The 25860-nt window shown below is 41.2% G+C and overlaps 1 protein-coding gene across 6 annotated transcripts in view; it reads left to right on the plus strand.

Moving 5' to 3' along the window:
- KCNAB1 (potassium voltage-gated channel subfamily A member regulatory beta subunit 1) overlaps positions 1–25860 on the plus strand; it is a 398382-nt gene that overhangs the window by 305668 nt on the left and 66854 nt on the right. For all 6 annotated transcript variants that reach the window (XM_027587681.2, XM_027587679.2, XM_027587682.2 and 3 more), the window contains exons 3-7: positions 5151–5188; positions 9582–9661; positions 11932–11976; positions 15534–15578; positions 17692–17735. In XM_027587681.2, coding sequence (XP_027443482.1) covers positions 5151–5188; positions 9582–9661; positions 11932–11976; positions 15534–15578; positions 17692–17735 — 252 coding nt within the window. The remainder of the gene's footprint in view (positions 1–5150; positions 5189–9581; positions 9662–11931; positions 11977–15533; positions 15579–17691; positions 17736–25860) is intronic.

Below are 25860 nucleotides of genomic sequence, written 5' to 3' on the forward strand. Positions count from 1 at the left end.
AGCAGTTTTCTTTTTTTACATTTCAATCACTTTTCTATGCCATGGTAGCTGTATGCACTGGATACAAACAGATTTTCAAAGCATATGTTCCTTGCTGTATAAAGGAATTTTATCAGAAGACACAATAACAATTCAAAGTTCTCTTTCTACTCTGCTTTTAAAAGGCTAGAAATAACAAGTGTCAGTTTAGTAAAATTACCTTCTAAGTAACATCCCACTAATTTGAGATTTCACAGTGAAATAATCATACACCATTCTAGTTCTCAAGAAGGCATGTTCTCATTAGAGGCAGAAAAATGATTAGGAAACGTGTCACAGAAGGGTTTTAAGAATCCTATTAACTAGCAAACCACCTTTTATCTTCTGGAGGGGTGCGGTGAAGAGTAAAATCATTCAAGCCAAGTTCTCCTGTCTGGAAAGCTGCTGCCCCATCTTTCACAGTCAGAAGGGTACGTGCCCTATTTGTAAGTGGTAGCTCTTTGCTGGGGGTGGCAGGGGAACTCTGCCTACACTGTGCCCCCCCCCTCACTGAGGCCTTGCAGCCAACGAGAAGGACCTTCCCTTGTTCTTCTCCGGGAGGGGTTTGGCTGGGTGGGCCCCTGGGGACAGGGAGGAACACATCAATCACCTAGGGGCTAGAAGAGCTGTTGACAAGCATTACTCACGTTTCTGTAAGTCAAAATAAACATGTTTGTTTGGTGGGAAACTATCCCAGTATTTTTTAGATTAACAGTCAAAAAGGCAATTCAATACAATTTAACCAAAATGTATCGACCATCCACTAAGGACTTACTTCCATTCTAGGACTGTGGATGTAAGAGGAATAAAATCTTAACCCTCAGACAGTTTACTCCCTGGTAAAAGATGTAAAAGTTTATCAGCAAGTAACTAAGATAAATGAGTAGGAAATGTCAGAAGGACCAGGGAGGTAGCAGACCTGAACAATGTGAGCTGAATGTAAGAATAACAAAGTTCCAAAAATTGCACCAAATTCTTTATTTTTGCTAAGTTATAGTGTAGGCATGTGACTTAATCTAAATATATATATAATACACATATTCTATTTATATTAAAAAATTTTAACTGAAAAAGAAAAACAATTATTCTTGGTTTATTTTTCATAATTCATTACTGCTTTGATTTGAAATCAGAAGCTTGACATCTATTTCTTCTGAACCAAAATGTCAATCAGGCTCTGCATTTTTTCACTGTAATGTACAGAATATAGCGTTAAATACTTAAACTGGCGGTGGGAGGTAGTTTTTTTCAGATTGATTTTGGAATATAGCTTCCCCTAAACAAAGGCTCTCCCAACATGGATCACATCTTTGTAAATGGTTCTTACCAGTAAGGTGATTCCTCCAAGATGTGTGTATAATCCCAGCTTTCAACATTATCGTATTCAGTCTTCAATACCATTTTGTATTACTGTTCAATAACTTTAAATCATAGCCCTTCATTTGTACTATCAAAAATTAACTGGAGTGCTTGGGTGGCTCAGTTGGTAAGTGTCTGACTCTTGATCTCAGCTCAGGTCTTGATCTCAGGGTTCAAGTCCCACACTGGGCTCCACACTGGGTGTGGAGCCTACTTAATTTTTACCTTTTTTTTTTTTTTAACTAAGAAAGGTAAGCTAAATAATGCTAGTTTCTTTTCATAAAGTTTGAAATCCAGTATTCAATGGCCTAGTTTTGGAGAATGAATTTCAAGCTATTGTTTTCATTTCTGGAAACTGATTTCAACATAAGAAACTGGATCACATTATTCCTAAACAAATGAATTTCCCAAAGATTTCCAGGTTTGTCAGGACTGAGAGAAGCCAGTGAGACATTTGTACAAATACTTGCAAATGCCCCTATAGAAAAATGTTCAAAAGGTGTAAATGAGTTGTAACAGCAGTAAGAAGCTTGTAACTTTGAGCCAATCTTTGCTGTTAAGTGGAGATGAGACCATTTCCTCTGATGACATGAACAGTTAAAAGAAATCTCTTCAGTATCACAGCACAAGTAAGCCAGGAAATTTATCAACCAAACACTGACCTGATTTTGCTCCAAGATACGGAAGAATAGCTAATTCCTGGTACTAATTACTTGTCCCATTTCAGCTTTTTAGCCCAAAGCAATTCCTAATGAGTGATGAAATTAATGGACTTAGGCATAGTGCCCCTACAAAGTATTGCCACTCCAGATCTGTTGCTTGACAAATCCAACATCAACCCTACCCTCTGTGAGAGCCAACCTGTAGTAGCCCTTACAATTTGGAACAGTGTGTTCTCCATCCAATGGTCTGAGCACTTTCTCATCACAAAGTAAGCCATTTTCCTGATGTTTTGCCTTTCAGGGACTCCTGGTCTAAAAGTTCTTTGACCCCTCTAAAATTCTCTCCACATCACAAATAAATACAGCTAATGATCTGCAATGATTTATATCCATGTTCTCATTTGCTGCAACAGAAAGTGCCACCAATAACTTATCCTGAAAGTTCTCAACCGGACTTTTAACATGCTGAGCTACAACGTTTCTGGTTACCTTACCGTCTGCAAATGCTTGTTTACGCTCTGGACACATAATTTCTGCTGCATTCAAAAGAAACTCTTATAAAAAGCATTGTCTGTAAAAAGGTTTTGATGCCCAGGCAATTTTTTTTTTAATAGAGAACTACATTTCACAGAAGATCGCTTATTTTATTCTCATTCAAAAACAAACACTACCGTTTTTGTTTTTGAACAAAAAATGTTTGAAAAAAACATTTGAAAAACTTAATAGTTTTTCAATGCCCATCTTTTCTGTACACCAGTCCTGGCTGGTTTTTATGGTGCCTTAAGTTGTCATTTTTCTGTGCACACATTCTTTGTTTGGACAGTATTCCCACCCAACCCCCCAAACCCCTCAAAAGTGCCCTCCTACTTCTCTGTCTCTCTCTCTCTCTCTCTTTTTTTTTGATACTTATTTCTCTTTTTTAGGAGATGTACAAGCTCACCTTTTTCTTAACTTTACAATAAGAAAAACAGCAGTAACTAACAACTGCTATTTGATTCCAGTGTTGAATCCAAAGGAACAAGCACAGGCTTTCACTAACTAGGGAGGGCATAACCCTTACCCAGAGGGCACTGCCTCTCCGATTCAAGGCATGTCTACCTTGTGGGGGACACCAGCCTTCTCTTGCTAAGAGAAGCTGGAAATCAGACATTTTAAAGAAAAATTTTCTAATTATTTAAATAATGGTACCTTGGGCGCCTGGGTGGCTCAGTTGGTTAAGCAGCTGCCTTCGGCTCAGGTCATGATCCTGGAGTCCCAGGATCGAGTCCCGCATCGGGCTCCCTGCTCAGCGAGGGGCCTGCTTCTCCCTCTAACCCTCCCCACTCTCATGTACTCTCTCTCTCTCATTCTCACTCTCTCAAAAATAAATAAATAAATCTTTTAAAAAAATAAATAAATAATGGTACCTTATTCAAAATTTATTAAAAATACCAAGAGGGTCAGCATTGTTCTAGACAGGTTATACAAGTCTGCAAGTACGGGCTGCCCATCTGTAACTCCCGGGGATGTCAAGTGGAACAGTAAAATAATTTGTATCCTATTTTGTTATAGTCCCTGAAAACTAAGAAGAGAAAAGACACAATTATATCAGCCTGTTTCTAGGGAGTATGGAATCCAAATGCCATAATTAATTTGGAAATATTCTAACGAGGCAGTGAGATGCAGTGAAAAGGATATCCTTCTTGAAGCCGGGCCTGTTTGGGGAATCCTGGGTATTTCACTTATTAGGTTGGTTGACGTTAGATTCCTCATCTGGAAGGAGGGATAATACAGTTGGCTTGTAAGTTTGCGAAGATTATTAGAGACAAAAGTATACATGTTTCTCAGCATACTGTCAGCATTTGTGAGGTGTTCCATAAATGCTAACTATGACTGTTATGAAACGCAAAACATACAACTCCAAACACATTTCTTTGTATGCGCCACAAGCATTGATTGTGTCTTGGCTCTCTCTCCTGCACCCCTCCCCCCACCTTTCTGCATCATGTGTCCTCACTCTGCTCCATGGCCCACCACAGCTTGTCAGCACACGCTGATGTTTGCCACCCTCTAACCTCGTCTGGGCTCCTAGCTGTACCTGGAATGCCTGTCCCTTCCTTCATCATTAGGTCACCTCCTTTGCAACTCAACCAAAGTGTCACCTCTCCCGAGAAGTCTTTTGGGAGGGCCACCTCCCTCCAGCCTAGGTAGAGCTCTCCCTCCCTTATTGCTTTGTGTTTGCCTCAGTCTGGCTTTGTGGTATTGTAAACTGTGAGCCCCTGGGAGGGAGGAACTAGGTCACTGTCCCTAGCACCTGGGTGCAGTGCCTTTGCCAGGCATATCATTCGGATAAAAACAAACAAAAAGGATCAAGGAGGGAATGAATGATTGCAGTGACTACCGACTGGCCTGGCAAGAGCCAGTGTCTGCTTCCCTCTTGCTTTACAAATGCAAATCTTTGGCTGCTGGTTGTGGAGCCAAAGATCTCCCCCTGCCTTCCCAACCCTCACTCCAGCTCTTGCCTCCATCTCTTGCCTCCATCTCTAAACCAATGGAAATTTCCATTCTGGAGTAGCAGGTTGTAACAGAGGAGGCGCCTAAGTGTCCCCTCCTGGGGCTTGAAAGTGGGGACTGGAAGGACACCTGAGAGGCTTCCTTTTGAAAGGTCACAGGGAATACAAAGCAGAGTCCCTTATTGGAGGTAAAGAAGGGAAGAACCACAACACAGGGTCTTATCTTCATGTTCAGAAATGGCGGCTTCGTGTACCTTTTCTCTTGTACCTTCAAAACTACTGGCTTCACCAAAATGCATATGTAGCCACAATGGGCTTGGGAGAACACACTCTTGCACACGATCATTCATGGTCCTACATCAGAAGAAAAAGCATTTTGTAGGACAGGGCTGCCATTAGCATATATGAGCCCTTTGAGTGAGGAGGGATGCAGACCCCTGCAGAGTATTTACTGAAGAAGGGAGGAAGGCTGGATGTCATCCAGACACCCCATGTGCCTCTTATCTGGATACCTTTGTGAACAACCTACTGAAGGAGCCCTGTTGTAAGAAAAGTTTCCTCTCATTATGCATAATGTTAGAAAAATGATTATGAATAATGTGCAAATATTCTTTTCTAGGAACATGGGTGACATTTGGAGGTCAGATTTCAGATGAGGTAAGTCACTCTTGGCTTCCATTTTGGTGATCAAAGAAAATGTAAAGCTGGGCAGTGGGAGTAGTCTTCTTGGGGGTCCTGGAATTTTATAAGGATAAACCATGGAAAATGGTTAAGATTGAATCAAAGATTATTTTCAGTTTTATTCTGTTTACTGTATTTTTCACATTTAGACTACTAGTAGCCCATGAGGTTGTCAATCTATTATATGTGCGGGTGCAATTGTTAGAGAAAAACCAACTTGGCATTAATATTTAGTTGCTTTATGGAAAGATTTCATTGCTGGGATGTGTGTGTGTGTGTGTGTGTGTGTGTGTGTGTGTGTGTGTGTGTTTTGGCTCCACCTAGAGTGACCAACTCGTCCTAGTTTCCAGGGACTTTTCATTTCTAGCATGGGTTTCTCAGTCCCAGCTGGTCACCTCGGTTTGGGCATGTTGATCCAATCTTTCAGAGCCTCAGTTCCTCTGATATGAAATGGGATGATAAAGTTTACCTTGGAGGTCTGTTGAAAGGATTAACCATGTTTAACGTGTGAGATGTTTAGGCAACCCTTTGACTGGTAGGTAGCAGACACCCAATAATGGCAGCTATAATAATTTATTTACTGTAAAATTCCTCTAAATCTTTGTTTATTCATTCAAAACAGTGCTTACCAAAGTGATATTCTTATCATTGCCTTAAGGAATATCTTCATGGCATAAGTGAGTCATGCAGGCATTGAGCATCAATAACCCCCCCCAAGGACAAAGTCCTCAAGTCCCTCCAATATCTTTTTGCTTACCTGCAACACCACTGAGGAGTCTGGGATAGTATGTCTGAGTGGACACACTCAGTGGGATCCAGCCCATCTGCCACTAGATTTACTAACATTTACTAACAGTTGCCACATCAGCAAAATGCAGGTGATAGCCCCTACTCAGCAGGATCACGATTAAGATTAATGAAATGATGCCTATGAAGTGCTCAGCCCCATGCCTGGCCCAGAACAAGCCCTTCATAAAGGTAGTCCTTACTATCCTTCCTAAGAAGCAGCTCGGGGGAATGGATGGTCTTTTCCACTGCTCCCAAGGTCACCAGTGTTATTTAATAGATCCTGGGGATAGGAGTCTTGTCCGCACATTCTCATCTATCTGAATGCCTGCTGCTGGTATTGGGCATAGGTCACCATGGAGTTTGTCGCGCGGGGAATTCCTTGGAAAGTAGACTGTGCTGGAGATTAGCATGCGGAACAGTTACTAGAAAATCAGGCCATGGTGCAGTCTCAACAATGACCATGGCTGACCCCATGGGGAGCTCCAAAGCTGAGATGGCCCTGCAGAGTTGTCCAAGGTTGGGGCAAAAGGACTGAGTATTTATACCCTTTGTATGACCAGTCATCAGAGAGAAGCTGCCCTGGTGGGTCTCACCTTAGGCGAAGCAACTGTTTTCAGCCAAGTGCAATTTCCCAGCAACTAGGGGACTAGGTCCTACAGTTCTGAAGGAGAATCTGAGGGGTCCTCACAGGGTTCATTACAGGGCCCTCTGATGAGTATCAGGTAGGGTGTGTGGAGGAGGCACAGAGGCGAGTCTATAAATATCAAAACCATGGCCACAAACTTAAGTCAGACACAAAGCAGGTGACCGGGAGGGAGACCCAGAATTAATAATCTACTGTATCCAGCAAGAGTAATAACCTTGTACTGCCTGTTACGGTAGCAGGAGGAGAAAAAGACGAATACACCTTCGCTTTAGGAGCAGAAGGGCCAGCTGTTAAGGGCACCATCTCCCCTTTCATGTTTGTCTCCTCTTTACAGTATCTGCTTTCTGCTGCAATGAGCCCAGCTTGCCCAGGTCAGAGTGTGCAAGGCTGGACTCTGAAATACATCATTTCAAAAGTACGAGTCTAAAAACTGCACAATAAAGCTGCCGTGAACGGCTGCAGAGGCTCTCACCTCAGATGCAGACCAGACAAATAGCTACTGTTTACTTTCCCCCTGGTCCCTGCAGAGAGAATGGCAGCAAGGAGGAGGCAGGGAGGCACGGGGAGACCACGGTCCCCCCAGCAGCTGAATCGCCAGAGCTCAACCATTTCCATGAGGGAAAAATGCAGGCCAGTAGCAATGAATTCACCTTCCCAGTTTTTCTCTGCCTTCTCTCTGCTTTGGATGAGCTCAGCACAAAGCAGGTACAAACTGTGAATCCCAGGATGACCACACTGTGACGTGCTGAGTGACACAACCACCGATGCTGCCTCGGGAGGTGGTGATGTCCCCATTCCTGGGAGAATCCAGCCATATACCAACTAGCCCCTTGACAGGGGTAATAGCAAAAGGACCCAAATACCACAATAGATAACTCTGTGAGGTGCCTCCCAGATGTTTTGGCTTCATCATAAAACCAAGACAGATGTTACTCATGTGAATAATATTTTTAACTATGATAAGTATATATGTATCACTATCTTCTAGCACTTAATTTTCAGTTTTATTTATATTTTCTTACCTGTAATGTAGCTAGGGTTCCTTGCATTGCACATAACAATAAGCTCAAGTCACACTGGCTTAATCAGTACAGGAAAAGTTACCTTGATTTTCCAGCTAAAAGTGTTGAGGTAGAGCAGGCTTCAGGGTGGACTCCATCAGTGGCCCCACTCCATTCCCCAGGGATTCCCGCGGCCCTGTGTTCCTTTGTACAGCGACCTCATCCTCAGACAGTAGGCTAGCTGCAGGAATTCTAAGCCTTGCTCAGAACAGCAACTCCAGGGAAAGGGTGTTGCTTCTCGAAATTTTGTAAGAAGAACAAGGAAAGATGTTCCCAGAGGCCTCTGCGAATCTGTCCTTGCATCTCATTGGTCCAAACGTGTCACATGACCTTCCCCAAACCACTTACTTTTCCACCTGCCGGCTGGTGTTTGGAGTGGGGGGAGGTCCGCTTCCACAGAAGCCTGTCTGTCTACCTGGGGGACCTGAATGGCACCATCCTCAGTTTGCAGATGAAAAAGCTAAAATGCTGAGAGGTCCAATGACCTCCCCAAGTTCATTTATCCAGTAAGCAGTACACTCAAGGCCAGAAAACAGTCTTCTTATGTCAGCGACTTCACTATTCCACATTCAGGTGTTTAAATTTTATGGTTGGGAAACATTTCAGCGATCACGTAGTCCAACTCTCCATCCAGGATTCTCCATCTTATCTTAAAATTTCTCGCTAGATAATATTATGCACATTTCCCAATAAGGATCCACTTGTATGTGATGTGACATAACACAAGGAAAATATACAGGGCAAGCACAGTAATTTCTTAAACATAGGGCAGTCGTGATGAGAAAAACTATACTTGTCTTAACTATTAATTTCTACTTGAGATAAATGTCATAATGGTCGCAAATTAAAAGCAGCAATCACATTTTTACTGCTACTATTCTAAAGGATTGGCCTGGACTCCCTTTTGCTAGCCTAATAATTTTCTTGATATGCCGATTTTAAAAACAACAGGGAAAGAGTTTATCTTGGAAATGCTGATGGAGCTACCTCAGCCTGCAATCAAAGGTGTAATGGAAAAATCCATTTTAATTATTTGTGAGGTGTGTTATTTTTCAGTTGACCAGTAAGTCTATCAGCAAAATGAAAAAATGTCCTCTCCCCTGTTGTTTATCACTGTCCCTCTAAAGTGCTCCCTCAAGCTGTTGTTTCTAGAGATGCTGGTACTCTTGGTAGTCCTGCACACTTGCCCCTCGTGTCCGGCAGCCCAAAGGAAGGGGCAAGGAGCAGGGGGATGTCTTTGCAGGCTGACCGGTGGGGAGCGGGATCCCGGTGAGCCAGCGCACAAGCTCTGTCCCTCCTCTCTGCTGGCTGGTAGCTCTGTGACAGTGGCTGGGGTTTTGCTGAGCTACGGGTGGTATGAGATTGAAAGCAGTCAGGGCTCTGTCTAACCTCTGGTTCATCAGCACAGTCCACTGAGCCTCGAGGAAAAAAGGCACAGGCTTTTAGGTCAGGAGGCACCCAGCTGCCAAAACCTATTGGCTTGGAGAAAGGAGAAGAAGGGAAATGGAGTCACCAGTGGTACAACTGACCCTCTTTGTCAGAGAGATTATGACGCCGCAGAGAATGTTGTCAAACCAGATCTTCCAAGCAGAGTGAGAAACACAAATCGATCCACCTCCGTCACCATGCTCCTGAGGACTGACTTATCTCAGCGCTGAAGGAAATCCCTTAGGGCCCGGTGATACTTTTCCCCTATATATGCTGGTTGAATCTTCTTTTTTTTCATTCTGTAATACAACTGATAAAAACAAGGAGGGGTTATAGTGAGATTTCAGTGTTCTTAAAGAATAAAGACCAGCGGAGGATTACAAACTTGCTTCCTGGGTTCGGAAACCATTTGGCTTTTCTGAGTGACCTCCACATCCTCTTGCAGGTTGCTGAACGGCTGATGACAATTGCCTACGAAAGTGGAGTGAATCTCTTTGATACTGCCGAAGTCTATGCTGCTGGAAAGTAAGTCAGTGCCCATCTGTGTCCCTCAAGTGGCATTTGTGGTACCAAGAGTGCCCGGACCATTGCTGACATGCTGGTGAGAAGGGTCTGCCCTTCCCACACACTCTGGTGGCACTGCTTTTCTCCCTTTCTCTATCCCCATTCCCAGAGTTGGGGGTATTTATTGACCGCCTCTGGCCCCCTCTGCCCACCCAAACCTTCCTGCCCCTGGTCCCTGTATGAGGAATGGACTGAAAACATCGCCATGGGCTACCTGAGGGGCTGAGGTGGCTGGGACCAGAGTGGTGGCAGGGGAGATCAAGAAGTGTTAGGTGACTACATGAGGGAGGAAGTAAAGGAGCAGATTCCAGAGTGGTAGTTCCAAAGCTCGTCCTGTTCTTTCATAACCACATCTCATAGTTCCTCACGCCCCCGAGGGAAACTGGGGCGTCTTCTCTGCAGGGACCAGGGACTGCTTTTCCCATTGGCAGGCCCATCCTTCCACCTAGCATGACAAGGAGAGCAGAGATTAAAAGAGGGGTCCTCAGAGATGCCAAGAAGTGTAGTCTGTTTTATAGGAGGGCAGAGGACAGAGAGGACTGTAGGAGGTCCTTGCTGCTTTTGCTAGAGAAGTCACACCAGCTCCAACCTTCCCATGGACCCCAGAGCAGGTTTGGGGCTCTGAGACAGGACTCACAGCTTGGTCAGACCATGTGGGGAATGTGCCCTTGGGGATGCCTCAAGGTCCATGCCTTCCATGCGCCAGCACAACAAGCACATTGAGGAACAAAACCGGAGCACCTTGGCCACCTGCTGTCCACACGGACAGACTGACAGAGCCCCCAGAACAGAAAGAAACTAAGTAGCTGGCAGGTGCTTGAGCAGCAACGCAATTTTCTAACAGGACTGTGGTGCCTAATCACCAGCAGACCGAACTCCCCACCAGCCCCTCCCGGGTGAGAATCACAGTCAAACTCCGGTTCGTGGTGGCCTGGTTTCAGTGCATTTTCCTCACGTGGGTTTCCTCCTTCCCAAGGGCACGGCTGTGTTTAAGGACCAGCGGGGAGTTCAGAGCCCACGTGTCTGGTGTTTTCGGTTGAGTCCAAGGAGAGGAAATAAAATTGATAAGGCCCGGCTCCTTCCCACATCCGAGCCTTTCTCGGTTCTCTTCTCCTGTTGCATCCTGCTCAGGTGGTCTGTATTCCTACTATGAAGGATAGTCAGTCCTGGCTACTTACTGACTGTCAGCGTGCACCTGAGCTAGGTTCCCGCCATGAAATGCAAGGTTGCAAAAGGCAACCTCAGAGCCAGAGGGGGCTGGGCAGGGGAGGCCGGGGTGACATGCCTTTTAGGTCTGTCTGGAGCATGCTCTGTAGCTGCCCTGCAACATCATTTCTTGCCAGGCTGGACACTCCAACAAAGACAGAACTTTCAGCCAAGACAGAAAATGGTCAGTGACCATTCTGCATCCATAGGACTCTAATGAACAAAGCGCTAATTCCACTGATGTCCCCACTCAGAAAGCCTCTGAGAGCCCAGTGGCTTCTCACAGCATCGCTCGGCCTGGGAGGGACCTGCAAGAAAGTTTTAGTCTCCTTACCTTGGGTCCCAGCTCCGGTAGGTGGAGGGGAGAAGACAGTGGAGAATGTCTTCAGTATACCTCTCCACTACCCACCCTTAGGGGCAGGAAGAACACTTCTCTAACATCTCCTTGCAGCTTGCTGCTATGGCAACACTTGTCCCTAGGACCCAGGACCTTCTTGATGTGGGCCACTGCATCTGCAGCCCTAGCCTTTGGGACAGCCAAACCCCCACCTGGTTTGTTTTGTTTGATTTTTTTTTTCATCCTGCAAGATCACCTGGGAGTCAGTGTGTTCTGTCTAAACAGTGCAAGTTCTCATTGTCCTCCCTGGTCGCAATCAAAGACCATGGTAACTAGGAGGGAAACCTTGACTCCCACTGGATTCCGCCAAGTAGGATATTTATATACGGGATGAGTGGCTCAAAAACATCAAACTGCCAAATGACTCTGTTGTTTCTTAATATCAGGACCATAGGCGGTCTCCTGCCAGCATGTCAGGATTTGGCAGGTGCTTCTGGAATGCTCCAGGAGCAGGATTCTGCAGGCACAAGCAGAAATAGCAGAAACTGTGCTACTAGCCGAGAGCGGCTTCTATTTTCGGGACATGTAGGCACTGAGAGTTCAAACAAGGAATGGCTTTCGTGGTTTTGGATTGACTCTTGCGTTTCTGGGACACTGTATCCTAAGCCATTTTCTGTTTCCCTTCCAGGGCTGAAGTGATTCTGGGGAGCATTATCAAGAAGAAAGGCTGGAGGTAATGCATTCACGAGAATCATGTACTTGCCTTTAAAAAGACTATTATTATTTTGTACCAGAGAAGGGAAAATAAAATTGCATGACAGCTGAACAAAAGGCTGTCAAAAAAGAAGTCAATTCTTGGTAAAGAGATGATTTATAGTGGTTTGAAAATAAATACCAACAAGTTCATTACTTGTGCTTCAAAAAGTATTGATGAGTCATTGATCGCAATGAATTACCACGGGGTTGATAGAGCAGAGAAGGAGGGGATGGTCATGAGATAGTCATGCATAAAAGAAAGTGGCATTTTCATGGTTTCTCACTGCCATTTGCGGTAATTTGGCAAAGGAAGGCAGCTGATAGGAAGCTGAATATCTATACACATGTATTTATGTTCTCTGTTCATTTTACTGACAACTCCGGATGCAAAGAAATGATGAAGAAAGAAGTCCTTGTGATCAATGCCCCAAAGCTCTCTCATCTGAACACAATTAGCCAGCACCTCTGCCGTGTACAGGGAGCCCTATTAATCTGGAAGTGCTTCGTCTGCTGTCCTTGAGGGGGGTCACATCCCATTCCATCGCCGGCTGTAGCCAACATCAGTGGTAAAGAGGAATGCCTCAGTTGTGGGGGGTGGGGAGACAATCCCCCTCCACTTCACTGAGCATGTCAACCATGACAGCCCCTTCTTCCCCAGCATGAGTAGAGAATCAGGCCAAGACCACAGGACGAGTTTGGGATCCTCTCTGCTCTGGTAGAAGATCAGCTGTTGGCCAGATAAAAAGAGCTCTGTAGTATTAGTGGAAATGGAAACTTAGAAATTTATAGAGAGATGAACAAATAAAGTTTGGTGACCCACTTTCTCTTTCTCCCTGCTCCTCCTCCCCTACTCCAGGGATTATAAGGGTATTCAGAGAAAATTATATTCAACCTTAAATATGGAAAAATATTCACATCCTTGCCCAGGCCTCCACCTTGCGGGAGTTCTGTTCCCACTCAGAACCATCCATCACCGCCCAAATAGGGACTGCACCACTCCTTAGGGCTCCTGGAACCAAGTGCTGCAAACTACGTGGCTTCAGACAATAGAAGTTATTCTCTCACAGTTCTGGAGGCCGGAAGTACAAAATCAAGGTTTGTTTGATTCAGAAAGAGCCGTGCTCTTTCTGAAACTCTGAGTAGAATCCTTCCTTGCCTCTTCCTAGGTTTTGGCTTTTGCTGACAATCTTGGGCATTCCTCAGCCACGGCTGCACTCAGCCTCTGCCTCTGCCATCAGATAGCCTTCTCCCCTCGTGTGTGTCTGTGTGTCTTCTTCAAAGGACACTGGTCGTATTGGATTAAGGACTCACCCTACTCTAGTATGACCTCATCTTAATTTAATTAATTACATCTGTAATGACCCCATTTCCAAATAAGCTCCCTTTCTGAGGTACCAGGGGTTAGGACTTGACCAAGTCTTTTTAGGGGACACAACTGAGCCCATAACAGAGCCCCTGGAGATGAGTCCACTCACAGCCCTGTGAACTGCGCAGCGAGGTGCAGGCTGACAGAGGACACCTGAGGAAGGGAAGGAGGGGAGCATCATCAGTGCAGGAGCTCCCTCCCCTTAACACCCGGACAACCTCTAACCATCACTCTCCGTGGTTTACAGAGGCTGTTATACACCTACAAGAAACCAGATTAACATGCATCTTCTACAAACTGGCTTTCCATCTTGCAGATAAAAACCCAAGCTGTCACCATGCTCCGGAATATTGATATCAGTGCACGGCTACCCCTACAAGACTGATGAAAAGATAGACCGTATCACAGAGTCTCTACAAGCAATTTCAACTAGCATGTTTAGCTTCTAGTCCCAGCACCACCCCTTGCCTGCTGTGCTTTCCAGGGCAGGTTACTTCACTTGTCTGAGTCTCCATTTCCCCATCTGTAAAATGGACGGCCTAACTGTTCATGAAATGTCGTGCTGATAAAGTGAGATGAAGGGTGCAAAAGTATTTTGAAAGCTGTGCTCTATCATGTAGAATGCTCATATTATCAGTCTCCAGCCATTCAGAAGAGTTGCCGGAGATGCCTCCATGACAGTCAGCGGTAATTGGCCGGGTCGCTGGCTACTCTTGCCCTTTGAACGTACATGTTAGTGTGCACACCGACGGAACCCAAATATTTTCCGGAAAGCCTAACTTTGAAAAAAATAAAAAATCTCTGATAGTATTTGGAGAGGATGTGCAGCTCTGGTGGGCCCAGCCTCTCTGAATAATCGAGAGGACTGCCTTCATTTTTTATAATATCCTATCTGGCGTCTGGTTGAAGCTGTGAAAATGTTTGCTAGAGGAGACCTGACTCCCCTGTGGCAGATTGCTGTTACACTGGGTGTCGTGAGGTTGATGGATTAACCTGGAAGGTGCATCAGCCCTTCCTCAGTGTGTAATCTCCAGATGCACGTATCTGTAGGGCTTCCGTTACAGTGATTCAAATCACTGTTCAGGGAATTAACTTCAGTGGGTTGGGGTTGCTGGCATTTTCTACAATTTTTTCTTGTCACAGCTAGGCTGTCAGAATTGTCATCCTTGTCCCCATTTGGTTATCATTAATCTTGTGAGGCTCTTATATCTTGGGCCCCAAGGCATCGGCTCTATAGCTGATGGAATTATAAATGCCTTATTTCAAATACTCCCAAAGTTTGGTCTTAACCTTTGAATCTCAGACGATTTTTTTTTTCCCTAGGCCAGTTCAATTGAATTATATACCTGGAGAAACTAAATTATACTGAGATCTGCTTCCTGATTGTAAATTATGTGGCCATAATTCTCACGACACGTTTCCTAATCCACCATCATGATGATACCATTGCCATTTCTTGCCCTTGGGTGTGGTTTGGAGAAGGCAATAAGTTTGCTGACAAGATTTCCACCTTTCATTCCCTTAGGAGTAAAGTGGTTAAAACCTTGAGTTACAAATTTTGGGACTGTTTTCCTAAAATAATGTTTCCATTTAATAAAACAGTCAAAGAAAATGTATTCCTATTGATTGACCACTCTCTCATTCATATCTCTATGCAGTCAGTTACTGCCTGCTGGAAAGCGTAATAACTCAGAGCCGCTAGGGCCCGTGGTCCTTGGCAGAGGGTGGACTGAGCTCCAGGAAAGCTCACACTCAATCAACGTTATGGCAGATGCTAAATAAGCGTTAGTATGTGCTACTAAAGCAGTTCGTCCTTTAAATCCACTCACTTACCCTCTCGTTTACCATCCCTGCCCCTCGGTGCCTACCGCTCATGCTCTTTACCACCCCCCCATCAGGTGCTCACTGCCACAGCTTCCTCCACCTGACCCTCCAGGTAAAGGTCATTCCCCTTCAACCTCTTTATCTAGGATCTGACTTCACGTCCACACTCATCAGCTTCCCTTTGTCCCAATATTTCAGTGACATGAATTAACAAATTTATCTCTTTACCAGTTTTTTTTTTTTAATGGGAGGTACAATAAATTCTTTCTGGTGCTATAATAATATGACTCAATACAAAAACCAACAATTTATTTAATATTTCTCTCTGTTTGTCTAACATACAGGAGGTCCAGCTTGGTCATAACAACCAAACTCTACTGGGGTGGAAAGTAAGTTAAATACTTTTCTTTTCCCTACTTGATAGGAAACAACTAGTAGTTCATACTTTTATCCTTTTGGGCAACCATTTTACATCTAATGTACTAAAATTAATTGACTTGGGGAAAAAGATTATTTTTTCTGCCTTGAAGGAAATAGCAATTAGCCTAGGATTCAATTTCAGCAAGATGCCCCAAAGAAATGTAGTGTAAAGCATGTGGTCACTTGTTACTAAGTAATTCAAGGAGATTTTCAAATACCAGCCTCATGCTTAGAACCATTTCCAAAATAGAGTTCAAATTTTAGGAAAAGAAAACAAGCACATAGCATCACAGAGGAAAAGCTATTTGAATCTGCCAAAACTCAGAGACTTCCATGGAATGCAAAGATAAAAATATCTTGTCTGGCCCCATGTGTGTCTCTGATCATTTCTGCAGAAGGCGTTGAAAATGTTGATCAAAAGGACCGCCTTTTGGAGAATAACAGGAAGCTACCATATCACTCACTGGCAGGCAAATGGAAGAGAGGTCCTCTGTCTGTTGTGGGATGCAAACAACCTTCACAGGATGAATTGGCCTCTGATAAGCCTACTGGTGTTTGAACTGGTACTTACATGATTCAGCAGAACTTAGAAGTCTGGCTAGCTATTCCACATACCTTTTCATGGAAATCACAAATATTTCCATGGAATCTTAACAAAAACAAAAACAAAACCTTATTTACCTCCCTATAATTGAGAGGGAACAGTTAAAAACAAAATTGGAGACAGAGGACAGTTCCTTAGGAGTCTTCAAATAAAAATGTGTATGTATACAAATAGCCCCCACACATACACACTCATATTTTATTACTATTTTTGAGCCTGTTTATGATGACTATGAAGACAGAAAGATGGAATTTAGATTTTTATTCCTACTATCGCCTATATAAAAATCAAGCAACATGGTGCTTGTGAGAAATGTAGATTTACTTTGTCTTCTGATTCATGGTGCTGTTGCTCAGTGCTTTGGTGATTGTACCTAAAGCCTTGCCTATGCTTTAGAAATAAACAGGGAAGAAGACAATCCTCAAGAACCATTATGTAGCAGAGTATGACATACAATACTATCTAATGTTTTTATAAAAGATTCAAAATCACCAAAGGCAAATGGTAAACTATGTTTTAAAAAGATGTTGCCACAGGTAGTGATGTTGAAGAAACATTTCATGAAGACTTTCAAACTTGAGTACCTCTGAAACAAATAATACATTATATGTTAAAAAAAAAAAAAAAGAAGATAGCAGGAGGGGAAGAACAAAGGGGGGAAATCGGAGGGGGAGACGAACCATGAGAGACGATGGACTCTGAGAAACAAACTGAGGGTTCTGGGGGGGTGGGAGGATGGGTGAGCCTGGTGATGGGTATTAAAGAGGGCGCATTCTGCATGGAGCACTGGGTGTTATACGCAAACAATGAATCATGGAACCCTACATCAAAAACTAATGATGTAATGTATGGTGATTAACATAACATAATAATAATAATAATAATAAAAACTTGAGGACCATATTTCTTTCTAACTGGCCAGTGCTTGAGGATGGTCTGGAAAGACAAAAGTCCTAGTTAGATGTTTGTCTTCTTAGGATACTAATGTAAGAAAGACTTACATCACATTTTAACAGAAAGTAATTGTTAAATTTCTTTTGCCAGTCAAAAGGCACTTCCAAATTTGCTTCCTCTCTCAGAAAAGCGAATGTCATCAACAGTTCACAAACTTATGTCAAGGCTTTTTTGGGGGTGGGGGGCAGTCTGGGGTTAGTTAAAATCAAGGTGGGATGGTTGAGCCATATATTGATATGTGATAATATATCACATTATACATGGACGGGTGTGTGTGGCTGAGTTGTTATTGATATTGTGTGAGGAGAGTCATGGTTAATTCATCACCTGGGGTCTCCAAAGAAAAGGGCTCGGTGCATTGCTCACCAGCCTTCTCTCCTCAACCTGTGGCATGGAATTTGCCAAGAACAGGGTATAAAATTAGCAATTCAATCTAGAATGATTATTCCTCTGTACTTTTGAAACAGCAATTAAAAAAAAAAGCACACCCCCACTCAAAGTCATTTGCTTCTTTTTCTTGTTAGAGCTGAAACGGAGAGAGGGTTGTCAAGAAAACATATTATTGAAGGTAGGTACAGCACTTCCATTTTATCTTCATTTGTGGGCTGCTGATTCAAGAAACGTATCAACCAAATAGGTTCAAAACCCACTGGGAGGGGGAAAATTCTCTATAGAGAGGATCACAATCAACCACAATCTCTCTGGGTTTTAGTGTAGGAGTGTGGTGATATGGAGAAGACAATTGGGAACACAAAAGAAAAAGGACAAATTCTTTAAAACTCTTCTCATTTACAGCTGTACTAGCATTAATAAAACACTTCCCTAAGACATTTTAAAAGAGCTTTATTGAGATATAATTTACATACCATAAAGTTTACCCATTTAAAGTACACAATTCATTGGTTCTGGGGTATAATAACAGAGTTGTACGATCATCACTATAAATTCAATTTTAAAACATTTTCATCACTCCTGGGTGGCTCAGTCGTTAAGCGTCTGCCTTCGGCTCGGGTCATGATCCCAGGGTCCTGGGATCGAGTCCCGTGCCGGGCTCCCCGCTTGGCGGGAGGCCTGCTTCTCCCTCTCCCGCTCCCCCTGCTTGTGTTCCTGCTCTCACTATCTCTCTCTCTGTGTCAAATAAATAAACAAAATCTTTAAAAAATTAAAAAAAAAACAAAACATTTTCATCACTCCAAAAAGAAACCTAGAACCCACTAGGAGTCACTTCCCACCTTCTCCCTACCCTCTTCCACAGCCCCAAGCAACCGCGAATCTACTTTTATCTCTATAAATTGGGCAACTCTGGGTATTTCATATGAATGAGATTGTACAATATGTAATACTTTGTGACTGGCTTTTTCGCTTAGCATAATGTTCATCCATGTTGTAACATGTATCAGTATCATTCCTTTTTACTGCCAAATAAAATTCCATTGTGTGGATAGACCACATCTTGTTTATTCATTCATCAGTTGATGTACATTTGGGTTGTTTTCATTTTTGACTTATAAATAATACTGCTATGAATATATGTGTACAAGTTTTGTATGGACATATGCTAAGACTATGATAGTTTTATTTTATTTAAAATTTTTATTTTTTTAATTCCAATACAATTAACATACAGTATTATATGTTTCAGATGTACAGTATAATGATTCAGCACTTCCATACATTACTCAGTGCCCATCACAATAAGTGTACTTTTAATCCCCTTCACCTGGGGCACCTGGGTGGCTCAGTCGGTAAGCATCTGCCTTCGGCTCAGGTCATGATTCTGGGTTCCTGGGATCGAGTCCCACATCGGGCTGCTTGCTCGGCGGGAAGCCTGCTTCTCCCTCTCCCACTCCCCCTGCTTGTGTTCCCTCTCCTGCTGTGTGTCTCTCTCTCTGTCAAATAAATAAATAAAATCTTAAAAAAAAAAATCCCCTTCACCTGTTTCACCCATCCCCCCACCCACCTCTCTTCTAGTAGTCACCAGTTTGTTCTCTATATTTAAGAGTCTGTTTTTTGGGTTTGTCTCTTTTTTCTTTGTTCCTTTGTTTTGTTTCTTAAATTCCCCATATGAGTAAAATCATATGGTATTTGTCCTTCTTTGACTTATTTCACTTAGCATTATACTCTCTAGATCCATCCATGTTGTTGCAAATGGTGAGATTTCATTCTTTATAGCTGAGTAGTATTCCATTTGATATATATACACACGTGTGTTTGTGTGTGTGTGTGTGTGTGTGTGTATCACCTCTTCTTAATCCATTCACCTATAAAGGAACATTCGGGTTGCTTCCATCTGGTGACCATTGTAAATAATGCTGTAATACACATAGAGGTGCATTTTATCTTTTTGAGTTAGTGTTTCTGTATTCTTTCGATGAATACCCAGGAGTGGAATTACTAGATCATATGGTAATTCTATTTTTAATTTTTTGAGGAACCTCCATACTGTTTTCCACAGTGGCTGCACCAGTTTGTATTCCCACCAACAGTGCGAAAGGGTTCCTTTCTCTCCACATACACACTAACACTTGTTCCTTGTGTTTTTTATTTTTGCCGTTCTCATAGGTATGAGGTGATATCTCATTGTGGTTTCAGTTTGCATTTCCTTGATGATGAGTGATGGGCATCTTTTCATGTGTCTGTTGGCCATCTGCATATATTCTTTGGAAAAAATGTCCATGTCTTTTGCCCATTTTTTAATTGGATTATTTATCTTTTTTGGTGCCGAGTTGTATAAGTTCTTTATATATTTTGAATATTAACTCTTTATTGGATATATCATTTGCAAATATCTTCTCCCATTTAATAGTTTGTCTTTTTGTTTTGGTGATGGTTTTTCACTGTGCAAAAGCTTTTTATTTTGGTGTAGTCCTAATAGTTTATTTTTGCTTTTCTTTCCTTTGCCAGAGGTAACATATCTAGAAAAATGTTTCTGTGGCTGATGTCAAAGAGATTACTGCTTATGTTTTCTTCTAAGAATTTTAGAGTTTCAGGTCTTACATTTAGGTCTTTAATCCATTTTGAGTTTATTTTTGTGTATGGGGTAAGAAAGTCCAATTCCATTCCTTTGCATGTAGCTGTCTAGTTTTCCCAAAACTATTTGTTGAAGAGACTGTCTTTTTTTTCCATTGCATATTCCTGCCCTCTTTGTCATAGATTAATTGACCATATAATTGTGGGTATATTTCTGGGCTCTCTATTTTGTTCCATCAATCTATGTGTCTATTTCTGTGTCAGTACCATACTGTTTTGATTACTACAGCTTTGTAGTATATCTTGAAATCTGGGATTGTGATACCTCCAGCTTTGTCCTTTTTCAAGATTGTTTTGGCTATTTAAGGATATTTTGTTCCATACAAGTTTTAGGATTATTTGTTCTAGTTCTGTGAAAAATGCCATTGGTATTTTGATAGGGATTGCATTGAATCTATAGATTGCTTTGGTTAGTATAGACGTTTTAACAGAATTTTTCTCCCAGTCAGTGAGCATGGAATATCTTTACATTTGTTTGTGTCATCCTCAGTTTCTTTCATCAATGTTTTATGGTTTTCAGAGTACAGGTCTTTCACCTACTTAGTTAAATTGACTCCTAGATACTTTATTATTTTCAGTGTATTTGTAAATGGGATTGTTTTCTTAATTTCTCTTTCTGCTACTTCATCATCATATAGAAATGCAGCTGATTTCTGTATATTGATTTTGTGTCTTGAAATTTTATTGAATTCATTTTTCAATTCTAGTAGTTTTTTGGTGGAGTATTTAGGGTTTTCTACATATAATATCATATCATCTGCAAATAGTGACAGTTTTACTTCTTCCTTACCAATTCAGATGCCTTTTATTCCCTTTTCTTGTCTGAGTGCTGTAGCTGGGATTTCCAGTATTGTGTTGAATAAAAGTGATAAGAATGAACATCCTTGTCTTGTCCCTGAGCTTAGGAGAAAAACTCTGTTTTTCACCATTGAATAGGATGCTAGTTCTGGGTTTTTCATAGATGGCTTTTATTATGTTGGGGTATATTCCCTCTAAACCTATTTTGTTGAGAGTTTTTATCATGAATGGATGTTTTGTCCAGTGCTTTTTCTTCATCTACTGAAATGATTATATGGTTTTTACCTTTTCTCTTGTTGATATGATATATCACATTGATTGATTTGCAAATACTGAACCACCTTTGCATCCCAGGAATCAATCCTGCTTGATTGTAGTAAATGATTTTTTTAAATGTATTGTTGGATTCAGTTTGCTAATATTTTCTTCAGGATTTTTGCATCTGTGTTCATCAGAGATATTGGCCTATAGTTCTCTTTTTCAGTGGTGTCTTTTTCTGGTTTTGGTATCAGGGTAATGCTGGCCTCATAGAATGAATTTGGAAGTTTTCCTTCCTCTTCTGTTTTTTGGAAGAGTTTGAAAAGAATAGGTAGTAACTCTTCTTTAAATGCTTGGTAGAATTCACCTATGAAACCATCTGGTCTTGGACTTTGGTTTTTGGGAGTTTGTTGGTTACTTATTCAATTTCATTGCTAGTAATCGGTATGTTCAAATTGTCTATTTCCTTCTGATTCAGTTTTGTGAGGATATATGTCTCTAGGAATTTATCCATTTCATCTAGGTTGTCCATTTTGTTGGCACATAATTTTTCAAGACTACGATAGTTTTTAAAGAGTATTATATGCATTTTAAAAAATTGTAGAAAATTACCACTCATTAACTGATTTATGGGGCTATTGCTTTTGTGATGGTACTCAAAACTTTGTAGAGCCTAGAAATAAACAAGAAATAGTACAGTCTTCTAGAACCATTATGTAGTAGAGTACTACTCTACTTCATTGGGTGGATTATGAGAATTATGAGGAATTTTTATGTATTTCTTATTTGTCTATATATAACAAAAATATTACACCTGCACCTATTGCAATAAAGGAAAAATGTTAAATGGGACTAAACATATCTGAGATTTTTTAACTTTGGATTCATGATTAATCATTAAGACAGATGATTTTTCTTCTTTTTAAAACTAGTTTCATTTATGAAATACCAAAGTCAATAAAAACATGAAATGTACTCTAATCTCACCACTTTAAAAATAAAAATAAACAAGTCCTCCCTTTGCTTATCTTATCTCATTTCACAGTGTGACAATATGGGGCATGTCCTTCCCAACTTGTCCCCACAGTTAAATTGTTCTATCTATCTATCTATCCACAGTTACTTATAAGTACAAAAACATAAGTATGAAACCAGGGGAATCAAGCTATACATATTAACCTAAAATCTACATTTTTTTGCAATTAAAATAATTTTAAACATATACATGATTTGTAGGTTATTTCTTGGTCTTAGTAGTATAAAGAATTATACAAATGGCCATCCTTATGTAAATGTGATAGACACTGGAAGCAGCATTGTTAGGTCAAAGAATAATGCATATTTTAAATTATTTTCTAAAAAGGAATATACCAGTCTGATGGATGAGCTGGTTTTATTTGTTTAGTTATACATTTATTTAGTAATGCGTTTTAGCTACTTTTTATAATTTTGTGCTTCTTTTTCTGGGAACCAACTCTTCATGTTCTTAAGCTATTTTTCTTTTGAGTTTTTGTCTTGATCTTATTAATTTTTCAGGAGCTCTTCGTATATTAATAATGTTCACTCTTCGTCAGTTACACGTGTTGCAAAAATTTTCTTCCAGGCTGCCATTTCATTGTGAAGTTTTTTTCCTCCCCATGAACCTAATCTGAAAGATAATGTTGAGAGGCCCCTGGGTGGCTCAGCTGGTTAAACATCTGACTTCAGCTCAGGTCATGATCTCAGGGTCCTGGGACCTAGCCTCAGTTGGGCTCCCTGCTCAGCAGGGGTTGGGGGGGAGAGTCTACTTGTCCCTCTCCCTCTGTACCTCCCTCCACTTGTATGCTCACTCACTCTCTCTCTCTCTCAAATAAATGAATAAAAGTCTTTTAGAAAAAAGATGATAATGTTGAATTTGAAGACACTCATTGCAGTTTTGAAGTTAGAGATCTTTATTAACCTATAAAGAAAACTTGGAAAGATCTTAGACTTCCACTGGAAAAGAAATAATTTTGGTGTTCAATCATTTAATTTAAAATAGACTTTTGGGGCACCTGGCTGGCTCAGTCTGTAGAGCATGTGACGCTTGATCTTGGGGTTGTGGGTTTGAGCCCTACACTGGACATAGAGATTATTTTTTAAAAATTTAAAAATTAAAACTAAAATAAAATGCCACATCTTAGAGAATACGTTTATATTAATAGTTCATATATATATAATTTTTTAACAGTGATAATTATATCAGTCAGTTGTTTCCAAAGTTTTTGTATGAGTTTGGTATTTCTCATTAACTGATTTTTAATATATTTGTAATCATTGGCCTTTGAAACCAAACAAACAGTGGTTCAAGTTTCAACTGTGTCATTTATGAGCTAGGACTCTTTGTGCAAGTTACCTAACCTCACTAAACCTCCATCTCATTGATTATATGATGGGCTATAAATATTCCTACCTCGCAACGTTACTATACAGAGACTGAAATTAGATAATTCACATTGAGCACAGTATCTGTCACATAATAAGCACTTAATAAATGTTATTTTTGTCATTATCATCATCATTCTTAATAGTACAACTGTTAGTCTTCATACCCTAGATAAGGGCACCCTTTACTAAGTAACATTCTAAGGCCACCACAATGAATAAGCCCATTCTAGCACTAGAGAAAGCTTTCAGATTCCTACCCCAAACAAAATCCCTTCTTCAGGACTTCATGTCCAATTTGTAAAACACAAGTAAAATCCACCCTGCCTCTTAAAACTGTTACCATTCCTGCTCTGGCACTTGCCCACATGATTTGAGTCATGTACCATGAGAAATAACCACCCCCCCCAAAAAAGAAATAATCCATGTAAGCTTGTTGTACCAAGCTGAAAAACAAGGCAGCAGTGTGCTGCCTAGAAAGTTCTTGTCCCTCTTTTCTTTTTAATCTAGTTGATTAAAAAAGATTCAAGAAATGGTTCAGGATGGCAATCAACAGAGAACATAAAATCGAGGAGAGAAAGAATGAAGAAAGTTGCTGGGCTTTTTACTGGATCACCATTGCTTTAATATTTACCAGTGTGCTCATCATTTCAAAATTCTCTCTTTTAAATCAGTTTTCTTCAAGCCTCAAACAACTTAACAGAAATATCTTAAATTCTCTGTCCCTTTAAATAAGTCAAGGAATTCTCTTAGGAACTAATCTCTCAGGCTGGATAAACCAGTTCAACTGAAATTCAAATTGACCCAGATTCAAACTTTTAACACAAAATTTCAAACTTCTGAGACTGAAGAATTGAGATCATTCATTAGTATGTTGTTACTGTTTATTTTGTAGTTCATAGTTTTAGCCAAAGACAAAGATATTCATGAGTCCAAGAGCATCAGCTAAAAGGATATTTCTAGGCAGGCTGAAATTAGGGAATTGAGTGAATTTTCAGGGAAAGAAAGCGGGGGGGGGGGGGGGGGGGGGGGGGGGGGGGGACATGAGATTTCTAGACCCAAAACAAAGTTTGAAGGGGTTTACAAATCATTGTCCTTGGGTTTCATTGATACTTGTTTTGTGATGAAGGTGACCTTACTGAACATTGGAGATTCTTACACACATTAAATTTAGAAAGTGTTCTTAGAGGACAGACAGAAGTCCAATTCATGTAGAGTTCAGGCCCCTTGAGTGCTGGTGACTTTGGCCACCTGAGCTGGTTTACAGAGAGTAAAATGAGCTTGACTTGTACATAATGCAGTTTTCAAAAAATTCATATTAAAGACCTTTTCAGTGAGCCCAAGCTCCTTTAGTTAGATCCAGTTAGGAACAACATGCTCCTTGGATTCACAAGAAGGAGGTAGAAATTTCACAATGGGAGGTTTATTGTATCCATTTAGAATCCCAAGGTCCTCTCAAGCTCTGAAAGTCTATTCATTCAGCCATTCGACATTCTTTTAAGTCCCAATTTTTGCCAGTGTTAAAATTTAGCAGATCAAGTTTCCTTAGTATCTTACAGGAAAGAATAGAAATAGTTTGGTAAGTCAAATTGTAAGACTAAAGTAAACTGTGTGCTTTTATAGGCAAAGGCTGTGTCTGAGTGTGAATTTGCCTTTCAGGGGAATGACACTTTTGTTATGTGATTCAAACCACAAACTCACTATCATGATTTGAGGAGTAGGAGAGGAAAATAATCTGAGAAACTGCTTAGACCTTTATATTTATTTATTTATTTTTAAAGATTTTATTTATTCACTTGGCAGAGAGAGAGACAGTGAGAGAGGGAACACAAGCAGGGGGAGAGGGAGAGGGAGAAGCAGGCTCCCCGCCGAGCAGGGAGCCCGACGCGGAACTCGATCCCAGGACCCTGGGATCATTTAGGCCTTTTTAATGAATGGCAAATGTTAAACCCAGCTTCTCTGAACTTTTATTTTAAAAAGATAATTTATGAATTTTTCAATGAAAGAGGAAATTTCTTAACAGATGGCTTCACCACAATTCCTTCCCAGTGTTCCATGTTCATACTTAACTGAAATCACCCACTCAGGATAACCATGTTTCATCACAGGAGGGGTAGCCACAGACCTTAATCTAATACAGCACAGTTTTATAAAAATAAGCGGACCTGTCTTAAGTCATGACTGAGAGGTCTGCCGAGAAGAAG

This window comes from Zalophus californianus, chromosome 1, assembly GCF_009762305.2.
Source record: "Zalophus californianus isolate mZalCal1 chromosome 1, mZalCal1.pri.v2, whole genome shotgun sequence".
Lineage (NCBI taxonomy): Eukaryota > Metazoa > Chordata > Mammalia > Carnivora > Otariidae > Zalophus > Zalophus californianus.